The sequence below is a fragment of the Miniopterus natalensis genome, chromosome 17 (genome assembly GCF_054644295.1).
Source record: "Miniopterus natalensis isolate mMinNat1 chromosome 17, mMinNat1.hap1, whole genome shotgun sequence".
NCBI classification, from domain to species: domain Eukaryota; kingdom Metazoa; phylum Chordata; class Mammalia; order Chiroptera; family Miniopteridae; genus Miniopterus; species Miniopterus natalensis.
This window is the reverse complement of record NC_142097.1, coordinates 20596982-20609128: the sequence shown is the minus strand read 5'-3', so window position 1 is coordinate 20609128 and position 12147 is coordinate 20596982. Positions and strand designations below refer to the sequence as shown.

At 49.0% G+C, this 12147-nt stretch overlaps 1 protein-coding gene across 1 annotated transcript; it reads left to right on the top strand.

Moving 5' to 3' along the window:
• Window positions 1-1629: 1629 nt before the first annotated feature.
• Window positions 1630-11187, top strand: NLE1 (notchless homolog 1). The gene is made up of 13 exons (XM_016207029.2): window positions 1630-1647; window positions 1784-1927; window positions 2846-3063; window positions 3616-3695; window positions 4519-4595; window positions 4739-4836; window positions 5153-5345; window positions 5845-5980; window positions 6148-6194; window positions 7651-7853; window positions 9839-9998; window positions 10092-10162; window positions 10841-11187. The coding sequence occupies exons 1-13, from the start codon at window positions 1630-1632 to the stop codon at window positions 10851-10853; spliced, it is 1458 nt and encodes a 485-aa protein (XP_016062515.2). The 3' UTR covers window positions 10854-11187.
• Window positions 11188-12147: the final 960 nt, after the last annotated feature.

The following is a 12147-nucleotide window of genomic DNA, read 5'->3' as shown; positions in this document are numbered from 1 at the left end:
CTGTATAATTTTATTAACCAATGTCACCACTATAAATTCAATTTAAAAAATGTAAGTGGGTTCTGTTTTGATCTGTACATCTTCTCTTGTTCCTCCCCTTTTGTAGTCCACTTGAGGAGAAGACTGTTTGGAAAACATCCGGTGCATGGTCAAATGATTCCTCACCACAGCCCCTTATTATCCCCATTTTACAATGTAGCCCAGAGACATGAAATTATTCACATGATGCTACACAGTAGATGGTGGTTTGGAATTGGAACCCAGGGAGAGCCCATAGTGTCCCAAACCCTGGGCCCCTTTATGGAGCAAGCTCTCTGTAGCGATGAGGTAATATGATAAAGGATCCTGCCATTGGCAGAGAACTGCGGTTCTGTGACTTCACATCCAATGAATCTCAGATTCAACTCCTGATTCAGTAATTCATTCCACAAGCATTTCTTAAGCATCCACTATGGGCCAGGAACTATGAATGATCACGAAAACAGAGAACACTCAAGAGGACAAGGATTTGTGTCTATTTTGTTCGCTTACGTATTCCAAGTGCTTATAACAGTGTGAGTAATATTTGTTGAATAAATGGATGAAATAATTCCAAAAACCTGCAATTTTATATATGAGGAATACCTGGATGTTTTGAAAGCATATGATAGGGAAACATTATATCATTTTAGAGAAGCTTTCCCTGAGTAAATTATTAAAGGAATTAATATATGGAGAGCTCCTAGAACAATGCCTGGTAGAGAGTAAGTGATCAGTGTACTTGAATGAATGAATGAATGAATGCCTATTGTTATTGCTTTACAGTATTGAGCACTGTAGACATTTTCTGCTTTTGTACTCATCAAATATTATTAATTTATTTGACCCATTTTATAAAGAATAATAAGGGGAAGGAGGTAGGGGGAGGTTGAAGAGGGTAAAGGTCAAATACATGCTGACAGAAGGAGACTAAACTTTGGGTGATGAGCACATGATGCAATATACAGATGATGTATTATACTATTGTACACTTGAAACGTACATAACCTTATTAACCACTGTCACCCCAAGAAATTTAATTTTTTTAAAAAGTGACTCATTTCTGAGTGGGTCAAGTTATAGTGATTTTTATTTTATTCTTTTTCTTATCCATATATTCTAACTTTTCTAAATAAACCTGTATAATAAAAATACAATAAAAGTAATCTTTTCAAATAAAAAAATAATAATTTCTGCCCTCAACCCAATAGCCTCTGGCTTTGTAAGCCACCCCCTACGGGGCGCTGCTTGCCTGGAGCCTATTCGGTCTTCTGTCGTTTTCTATCTCTGTGATCGTGGGGAAAGTCAACCGCTCAGAGCCTCGATTTCACCATCCGTAAAGTGGAGCAAGAATCCCTGTTCTGAAGAGTCAAAAGGCTGTTTGCATCCTGCAAGGCCCTGGGAGGGAATGAAAGTGGGGGCAGCGAGCTGTCCAAGGAAGGTCGTGGAGGCGGGTACTAGGTGGCCCGCTCCCAAGGCCAGAGGCCCGGCGCGGAGTGACACTTCCCCGCCGCAACACCAGAGGGCAATGTCGCGGGCTGCGGCACCACCGGGCCACGGGAGCGGCGCTCCGTCCCTCCAGAGTCTTTCCCCTCCACGTGGGGACGCAGGATGGCGGCGGCCGTGGCGGTGGGTGTGCGTGAGTGGGGGCGGGGGCGCCGCGGCTGGGCGCTGGGGCCCGGGGTCCGCGATGCCGAGGGGAGGCGGGAGTGGGGACCCTTCCGTCGCGGCGCGTGGCTGACGCCCGTGGCGCTTGCTGGCACAGGACGAGGCGGCGGCGCGCGACGTGCAGCGGCTGCTAGTGCAGTTCCAGGATGAGGGCGGGCAGCTGCTGGGCTCCCCGTTCGACGTGCCCGTGGACATCACCCCGGACAAGCTGCAGCTCATATGCAACGCGCTGCTGGCCCAGGTGAGCGGTGGGCGGCGCCGCCCGCAGGGGACCGAAAGACTCAAGGCCTGGGGCTCCAGGGCCCCCACTACTCGCCGACGGCGCGTGATACACTCCGGCGCGAGTCCGTGGAGAGCCATCTACCCCGGGGGAGGGTCGGGAAGATGCATCAGTGTGAGGGCGATTTACACGCCCACCGTCGAGGTCCACTTGCGGAGAGAGGGTGCGCTGGGAAAGCATCGGGTGCATTGTCAAAGGATTCCTCGCCACAGCCCCTCGATAATTATCCCCATTTTACAGTGTAGCCCGGAGGCATTAAGTTATGCTCACGATGCTACGCAGGAGGTGGTGGTTTGGAGTTGGAACCCAAGTGTGTCAAACTCAAAGCCCGTGCTCCTTGAACTTCCAAGCCAGTGTTTTCAAAGTGTTGCCCTCTGTTGGGGTGGGAGGTGCTTAAAAATGCAGTGCTTGGACTCCACCCCAGACTTACCACACCAGACTCTGGGGTGAAGCGGAGTCTGCATTTCCAAACAGCTTTTTGGGTGCTTCTTACACATTATACAGCATGGTGTGGTGGTTTGGAAAACGCTGCATAAGGATATATACTAATCCTAAAGAACACTAAAGAATCTGAATTAGTCGTTGGCAATAGGATGTTGGGCTAATTCATCGGTCAAGTGGGAATATGAATGCCAACCTCTCAGGGTTGTTGTGGGATGCAGATACAGGATTTTAAAGTGCTGTGTAAGCATACTACAGTTGCTCTTCAAGGATGAAAAAGGTCAAACCCAATGGGGAATGATGAGGGGGGTAACTCAAGCAGGGTGGCTGAAAAGAAGGAGGCTTTACCTGCCCACAGCTCAGTGGGGAGCCTCCCTGGTGCAGGTGGCCCCTGCCCATCTTTTGATGGGGGAGTTTTCCTCTGCCCTTGCCCTCCAGGAGGATCCCCTGCCACTGGCTTTCTATGTCCACGATGCTGAGATCGTTTCCTCACTTGGGAGGACGCTGGAGTCACAGGAGGTGGAGACAGAGAAGGTCCTCGACATCATTTACCAGCCACAGGCTATCTTCAAGGTCCGTGCTGTGACCCGCTGCACCAGCTCCTTGGAGGGTCACAGCGAGGCAGTCATTTCTGTGGCCTTCAGCCCCACAGGAAAGTAAGGACAGCTGCAGAATTATGGAGGGGAGTTTAGGGGTGTGGCCTCAGGACACATAGATCCAACCAAGCTCTGGGCTCAGGCTCCAAGTAAGGGACTTCCTGAGTGAGGTTTGGTCCATAAAGACCAAGGACACCTGCCTTGGAAGAGTCCTTCCTGGACTTGATCTCAAGAGATCTGAGCTGCAAGTTTAGCTCTGCCCCTTCTAGCTGTGTGACCTGGGCAAGTCACTTAACCTTCCTGGGTTAAGTCATCATCTGTGAAACTGGGTTTCTTTGCTTCTCACAGTATGAGAATAATGAGAAGCTTTAAATCTGGTTATAGCTGTGGACATTCCTTTTAGGAAGGAAGAGAAAAGAAATGGCCTCCTGGGGTCATCTCCCAGATGGCATCAGTGTTACATTTCTCCTTTTCGGGACAGAGAGAAAAGTCCAGTCCCAGATTCTAGTCCCAGAAAACAATTGAATAGGCAGCAGAAATGGGCAGTGTTTTGGGGTGGGCCCTACCTCTTGTCCCCACTGCAGAGGTCAGGCAACCTCTCTTCTTCCCCAGGTACCTGGCCAGTGGCTCTGGAGACACCACTGTGCGCTTCTGGGATCTCAGCACTGAGACACCGCATTTCACATGCCAGGGTCAGTATGCAATTAGCCATTTAGGGAGCCTTAATGGTGGGTGGGTGATTTGCTCAGCTCTTTAGTTCTTGAGGAGGCCCAGAGCAGATTCCAACTCCTTCATATCCATTTAGTGACTGCCTTTTCATAGGTAGAGACCATACTCTTGAGCCTACTAGCCAGCACTAAACAAACAGACTAGACCAAAGAGTGAGTGTGGGGTTGTAGGAAGGGGCTGACTGGCTAGTAGCAAGGAGAACCTGGCTTAAATCCAGCCTCTGCCATAGTGGTTCTCAAACTTAAATGTGCCTCAGAATCACCTGGGGGACTTGTTAAAATACAGACTACTGGGTTCTACCCCAGAGTTTTTGTCTCTTTAGGTCTGGGGTGTGGCCTGAGAATTCGTATTTCAAGCTCCTAGGTGGTGCTGATGCTGCTGGTCTGGGGACTACACATTTGTTGGGCAAGGACCTTGTATGTGTAGAGCATACTCACCTTCTAAGCTTCTGTTTTCTCTTCTGTAAAATGGGGGTGATAATTTTTCCTTTGCCTCATACCTTCGAGCTATTGTGAGAATTTCAAGGGATGGCATGTATGGAAACACTTTGTACCACATGTCACGTAAGGAATTATTAGAAAGTGGCAGTGTTATTTGTGCAGCAAAATGTATGGCTCTAGCGCTTGGAATGTATTATCCCTCTGCCTAGGAAGCCCTATCTCTTCTTTTGTTCGGTTGTTCATTTATTCAGCAGCTAGTTTAGGAGTTCCTACTGTGTGCCAGGCACTGCTAGGAAGTGGGGGTAAAAAGAGCTGCTCCTCCTATCTTCCTCCCCTTCTTTCTTAGGACACAGACACTGGGTCCTTAGCATATCTTGGTCCCCCGATGGCAAGAAGCTGGCCTCAGGCTGCAAGAATGGCCAGGTAGATGGTGATCAGGGTAACTAGACTGGGACTCTGGGGCTACCTTCTTGGAGCTGGATCAGAATCAGGTTTTGGGTCTTTAGGGAGGGTGGTGGGGCAGGGAAAGGTTGGGGAGGATTATTCTGTGAACTTCTGTTTTTCAGATTCTCCTATGGGACCCAAACACAGGGAAGCAGGTGGGTAGGACCCTTGCGGGCCATAGCAAGTGGATCACAGGCCTGAGCTGGGAGCCCCTCCATGCGTAAGTGATACTGACAGAGCTGGGGTAATGAGGAACAAGGGGTTCAGAGCTGTTCCCCTCCCCACTTGATGCAGAGGGGCCATAGTGAGCAGTTGACTGTGACTGTGGGGAAGGTCTTGTGCACCTGCATTGCTGTTCAGGAGGGGACTGTTCATCATCGGGTCTGAGAGCCGAAGGGAAGTCAGCTAGATCTTAGGGTCAGGACACTGTGTGTGTAGACATTGTCCCTGACCCTTGAATTGGGAATGGGGAGATGCCATGAGAATACAGGCATTGCCAGATCAGAAGTGAGGTCACATCTCCCTTCCCTCTCCAGGAACCCTGAGTGCCGCTATGTGGCCAGCAGCTCTAAGGATGGCAGCGTGCGGGTCTGGGACACAACCTCAGGCCGCTGTGAGCGCATCCTCACCGGACACACCCAGTCAGTCACCTGTCTTAAGTGGGGAGGAGATGGGCTTCTCTACTCTGCCTCGCAGGACCGCACCATCAAAGTCTGGAGGGCTCATGATGTAAGAGCTGGGAGTGTTCAGAAACCAGTCTGGTCAAATCCCAGGCCATGGAATGCCAGCGCTAGAAGGAACATAGACCAGTGTTTCCTCAGCATGTTCTGGGAGCCAGGTCAGGGAGACACTTTGGGAACAAGGGGTCCTGTGGTTGGTGCTGCACTATAGGGGAGGCTCCAGTGTCCGTTAGCATGGGCAGGCTCTGAAAAGTCCTGCTGTAGGAAGCCTGTGTAGCTTTACTGAACCTGCCATCTCCCAAATTTACTTGACCGGAGCCTTTTTATTCTGATACATTTAATTTCCTTCCATGAAACATATTTTCAGAAACATTGATCTGGGTTAGTGGCCTCTTTTTACAAATGAGGAGAGACCTGAGGCCATAAGGGTGATTTAAGATCACAATGAATGAGGGTCCTGATTCTGAGCCTCCTGGGGCTAATCAGGGGTGCAGGTTCCCCAGGGTAGAGAGTGGCATGTGTGTCTAACCCATCTCCTTTTCCCCTAGGGCGTGCTCTGCCGGACTCTGCAGGGCCATGGCCACTGGGTGAACACCATGGCCCTCAGCACTGACTATGCCCTGCGCACAGGGGCCTTTGAGCCGGCCAAAGCCTCAGTTAACCCCCAAGACCTCCAGGGGTCCTGTGAGTGAGCGGGAGAAGGAGGGGGGAGAGCTGCTTGGTAAAGAGCGAGTTCTCTAGCTTAATGTGTGAGAGTCGGACCTAGGCGGGGGGGTGTTTGCTGTTTGTGTTGGATTTTCTGATCACCTTGTTCCTCATTTCCTTCTCTCCCCTGCGGTACGTGGACACAGTGCAGGAGTTAAAGGAGAGGGCCCTGAACCTCTACAACCTTGTGCGGGTGAGTGTGTGCCAACCCCCAGCATGTCCAGCTCTGTCCTCTTCCTCTCCTAGTCCCTTCAACACTCTGCAGATGCTGAGCCCCCTCTGCCTCTAGCCCCACCTGAGAAAGTACCTTCTCTGCAACATTGTTCTTGAAAATCCTAGTTTATACTCCTAAGATCTTAATATGCTGGGGGTTTTATTTCATTTTGTTTTATTTACTTCTCTTCATTGCACTCCCAAGGTACCTCTTGTTTTTATTTTATTTAGTTTAAGTAACACATTCACATGGTCTAAAGTTCAAAGAACACAGAAAAGTAGGTAGATAGTGAAAAATCTCTCATCTCTGTCGCACATTCATCAGTTCCTTCTGGAAGCATCTAGTGCCACCAGTATGTTGTTTCTCCTTCCAGAGACTTCATATATACATATGCATGTATATGTGTACACTACATACAATATGTTTTCCATGATATTTCAGTGAACAACAGACCGCATATATGACGGTGGTCCCTTTAGATTTTAATGAAGCTGAAAAATTCCTGTCCCCTAGTGACCTAGCTGTCCTAATGTCCCATCACAGTGCATTACTCGTGTTTGCAGTGATGCTGGTGTAAACAAACCTGTGCTGCCCGTCTTAAAAGTATAGCACATACAATTATGTAGAGTACATAATACATAATGATAATACCTGTGCTACTATTTTACATATTTATATTTTATTGTTTTTAGAGTGTACTCCTTTTTTTAAAAAATATATTTTTATTGATTTCAGAGAGAGGAGGGGAGACGGGCAGATAGAAACATCAATGATGGGAGAGAGTCAGTGGTGGGCTGCCTCCTGCACGCCCCCTGACTGCGAATCGAACCACAATGTCCTGGATCGTAGGTCAATGCTCAGCCACTGAGCCACGGTGGCCAGGCTAGAGTATACTCTTTATACTTATAAAACAAGCTTGCTGTAAACAGAATGCCGTATTCTACCAGCAGCAGCCTCATTCATGCATCTCAGTTATCTTATCCCTTGATTGCATAATTTTCTTTTGTGCTTGAGTTGATCTTGCGTTATGTACAGTAATGTGCTGTACAGGTGTATAGCCAGGGAGCAGTAGGCTATACCATCTAGATTTGTATAAGTGCACTCTTGAGAAGTTCGCACAATGACAGAATTACCTAATGACACATTTCTTAGAACATATCCCCATTATTAAGCCGCACAAACCCATGTGTAAAATCCTCCCTCTTTTTAGCACATGACTCTGCACCTTGCTTTTTCATGTAAATACATATCTTAGAAATTTTCCTGTGTTCATAAAGTTTCCTTTTGGGGGAAGTAACTCATATTAGTTAGTGCCTCACTGCTCTGAGGCCTCGCACCATGCTGGTGTTGAGTAATCAGTAGCGTGTTTGCTGCCAGCGTGGGAGTCTCCCATCCGAGACGGTGTCCAACACAGTGTGCTTTCTGCCTCCCCTAGGGCCAAGGCCCAGAGAGGCTGGTGTCTGGCTCAGACGACTTCACCTTATTCATGTGGTCCCCAGCAGAGGACAAGAAGCCACTCGCACGGATGACAGGACACCAGGCCCTCGTCAACCAGGTGCTCTTCTCCCCTGACTCCCGTGTGGTCGCCAGCGCCTCCTTTGACAAGTCCATCAAGCTGTGGGATGGCAGGACGGGCAAGTGAGTGGAGGTTTGGTGGGGGAGAAGAGGGCCCCTGTTCCTCTGGAAGGAGCCTGGCTCCACCACTTTCCAACCGTGTGGCAAGTGTTTGGATTTTCTGAGCCTGTTTCCTCTCTTGTAATAAGAAGACACCTTGCCTGTCAGCTTTGTTACAAGGTTTGAATTAGACAGTATATTTAGCAGCAGCATTAAGTCAACACTGAAAACACTAGTTCATTTCATATCTGAGGAGAGAAATGATCTTAAAGCTGGCCTTCCTCAAAGTGTGGTCCACAGACTAGCAGCAGCAGCAGCATCTGGGAGTTTGATAGAAATTCAGAATCTCGGGGCCCACCCCAGACCTTATGAATCAGAATCTGCATTAAAAAAATTTTTCAAATTAATTTTCCAATTACAGTTGATGTACAGTATTATATTAGTTTCAGGTGTACAGCATAGTGGTTAGACATTTAGTTACCTTACGAAGTGATCACCCCAGTAAGTCTAGTACCCGTCTGACACCATACATGGTTATTATAATATTACTGACTATATCCCCATGGCTGTTCTTTACATGCCTGTGACTATTTTGTAACTACCAATTTGCACTTCTTACTCCCTTCACCTTTTCCCTCCTTCCCCTCAGCCCTCCTCCAGTCTGGTGACCATCAATTTGTTCTATGTACCTATGAGTTTGTTTTTGTTTTGTTTGTTCATTTGTTTTGTTTTTTAGATTTCACATATGGAATCATATGGTATTTGTCTTTCTCTGTCTGACTTATTTTACTTAGCATAATACTCTCTAGGTCCATCCATGTTGTCACAAATGGCAAGAGTAATATATTGTATACATGCATCACATTTTCTTTACCCATTTGTCTATCAGTGGGTACTTAGATTGCTTCCATAGCTTGGGTATTGTAAATAATGCTGCAGTGAACATGGAGATGCATGTATCTGTTTGAATTAGTGTTTTAGATTTCTTTGGATAAATACCCAGAAGTAGAAATGCTGGATCATATGGTAGTTTTATTTTCAGTCTTTTGAGGAACCTTCATACAGTGCATGAGGGTTCCCTTTTCTCCACATCCTCACCAACACTTGTTTGTTGATTTGTTGATGATAGCCACAGAATCTGCACTTTAATAAGGCGACCAGGTGGTTCTGCTTGTCGTTAAGTCTGAGAAGCACTGGTGTAATGAGGCACAGTGCCCTCGGGTTAATTAGGTTGGAGGAGAGACAAGGGCATGGGCAAGGAGCAAGGGAAACCCTTGGCATCTATGTGTCAGTTGTGTATTTGTACACAGCAACCCTTTGAAATAGACCGATCAGTTCCTTTTTAAGGTAAGAAAACCAAGTTTCAGAGATGCCTCATAACTTGTCCCAATAGACACAGCTAGTCTGTATTGATCTGAAAGTTTCAGGTGGGCCTGGCCCAGTATTACTCCATGCCACCTGTCAGCAAGCAACTGTCATTTGGGGGGGGGGGGTGTCAGGCAGATGGGCTAAGCAGATGGCTGCATTAGATTCTAAGACATGCAAAGTTGAGTGGGTATGGAGGCCTGGCAAGAGACACCCTAGAAGCAGCTCATTTGGAGAAGTTTTACAAACACGTAATGGGCAGTGATGATTACATTGGTCTGGGGTGGCGCCAGGCAGTGGGGTTTTGTAAAAGTTCCCAGGTAATTCTAACATGCAGCCAAGATTTAAAACCACTGGTATGGGCATAGAGGCCCCTTCAGACATGTTTGAAGATCTAATCTCACCCGGCCGGTGTGGCTCAGTGATTGAGCACCAACCCATGAACCAGGAGATCACAGTTTGATTCCCAGTCAGGGCTCATGCCCAGGTTGTAATTCAGTCCCTAGTAAGGGGCTTGCAAGAGGCAGCCAATCATTGATTCTCTTTCATCATTGATGTTTCTATCTCCCTTCCTCTCTCTGAAATCAATAAAAACATATTAAAAAAAAAAATCTAATGTCCATCATCATCTCCCCTTGGCCCAGGTACCTGGCTTCCCTGCGTGGCCATGTGGCTGCTGTGTACCAGATTGCGTGGTCAGCCGACAGCCGGCTTCTGGTCAGTGGCAGCAGTGACAGCACATTGAAGGTGTGGGATGTGAAGGCCCAGAAGCTAGCCGCAGACTTGCCAGGTCACGCAGATGAGGTATGGCCCACCCTTATGGATATGGAATTGAAGCCTGGCCCTTTTCCTTCACCCTCCTCACTGCCCCACTTTCCCTCTTCCTCCTCGGTTTAGGTGTATGCTGTCGACTGGAGTCCAGATGGCCAGAGAGTGGCAAGTGGTGGGAAGGACAAATGCCTCCGGATGTGAGTGGGGGGAGGTGGTGGTTGGTGTGCTGGGCTCTGCTGCCCTTGAGTCAGTCCTTCTTTGTGACTTTCCCTTCTGACGTAGAATTCTGAGGGTTCACCAGACACCCCGACTGTCAGATGGTGTGTGGGGTCAGGTTCTCAGGGCAGTGGGAAGGCTGTGGGAATTGCAGGCATTATGGGAGCCCGACAGCTCTGAGGCTGCTCTCCAGAGGGCGAGTCCAGGGTCGCTCCAGCGTGAGGCAATAGTTCTTTGTTAGCACAGGATTTGAGAGTTCTAAGACCTAGTTCAAATCCTGGTTCTGCCTTGCAGTGTGCAGTCCTGGAGAGCCTGGCTAACCTGTCTTTTGGGGATTATCGAACCTCAGTAGACAGGAAGATCAAAGATAGGCTCTTCCTGTCTTGGAACCTGAAGCATTGTGTACTTGTAAAGGACTGTCACCTTGTCATTGGGCAACCTTGGTGGGCATCCCAGGGGCTGGGCCCTGGTCTGAGGCCCTGGTGAGGTAGGCGGTGGGTGGGTGGGTGCCTAGCCTGAGTGAGACTGCGATGGTAGACAGGCTCTGGATGACTTGGGGGGGAACCACAAGTTCTCCCTGTAGTGGGCTCCTAGGATTACATGGCAGCCTCCTTTTCCTATGATGGACTCCCCATCCTGTTCCCTCCCCTTCTTCACAGATGGCGGAGATGAGAAATCCCACAGCTCTCTCTGACCCCCACCTGGACTCAGCCTGTGCCAGCTGCCTGCCCTGACAGAGACCAAAGGCTGGGGTGGTGACCCAGAGAACAGGTGTGGCCTGCTGTCCTTGCACAGATCCCAGTGGGGTCCATCCCCAGAGCAGGAGGTTACCACAGAGCTCAGCCCTTGGCCATCGCTCTGTACCTTCCTGGTGCCATCAAGGATGTCAGGAGACCAGGCAATGACTAGACCCCTGCTGTTCCCCCTGCCTCCTTTCCCAGATGTCAGTTCTATTCGGGTCAGACCCCAGATTGTATGACCAAATAAATAACTTATATTTTGTGTATTTGGGTTATAATCCCTTGTCTAGAATCCTGGGTCTCAACCAGGGTCTGTGTTAATTCAGTTTGTGTAGCCTCCTTTGCACTGGGCTACAGCAGAACCACACTGGCAGGAAGCTGCCTTGCATCTCTCTCCCCTGTGCCTACAAGGGAGAGGCTGGGGAGGCTGCCCGAAGCCCCTAAGATAGTGGCCAGAGGCTAATCCAAGGTTGTGCTGTCTGGTGTGGTATGCACTGGCCACATGTGGCTGTTTCCACTAGCATTCCGTACAGTTAGAAGTGCCGTTCTTAGTCCCACTGGCTCAAGGCTACTTACTATATGGGACAGCACTGTCGTCATCGCAGGGAGTTCGCTGGCCAGTGCTGCTGTAGGGGCGCCTTCCTTGGCCCCTCACCCAACACACTTCTTGAGGCCTTGCCATGCACTGAGCACTGTGCCAGGCCCTCAGGATACAGATAGGAAGGTGATGGCTGTCCCCGAGGAGACTGTAATGGGGCATGCAGTGGTGAGAGCTCTAGCAGAAGTGGGTGTAGGTGTGATATGGGAGGATGATTCTCTGTCCCATAAGGATTTGACGTTGTGAAGGGCTCCCCATCAGGACGTCCACAAACCCTATACCAAGATCTTACCCTCCATGCATCCTGCCTCCACATTCTCCTGTTCAGCACTAAGGCGGATCAACCGAGGTTGAACTTCTAAACCGCCCTTATGTGGACTGCTCAGGGCCATAGCATTTCTAATCTGTTCCTCAGTAACCCTGTGGCCATGCCTGAAATGCTCTCATGTCCCCATGTTTTTTATAAGGAAACAGCCCAGGAAGCTTAAGGTTTGCCCATGCCCTCACATCCAAGAAGAGCCAGAATTAAACTCGACCCTGCCCCAAAGCTTGTGTAATTTGCACCATGTCCCTCAAGAGCTCGTCTGATGCTGACAGTGTGCAGGCTGCCGCTACCTCTGTCCAACGT

Coding starts and splice junctions, on each gene's coding strand:
- NLE1 (XM_016207029.2), top strand. Junction 4,596..4,738: donor CAGGCTGCAAGAATGGCCAG/GTAGATGGTGAT, acceptor TCTGTTTTTCAG/ATTCTCCTATGGGACCCAAA. Junction 7,854..9,838: donor TGGGATGGCAGGACGGGCAA/GTGAGTGGAGGT, acceptor CCCTTGGCCCAG/GTACCTGGCTTCCCTGCGTG.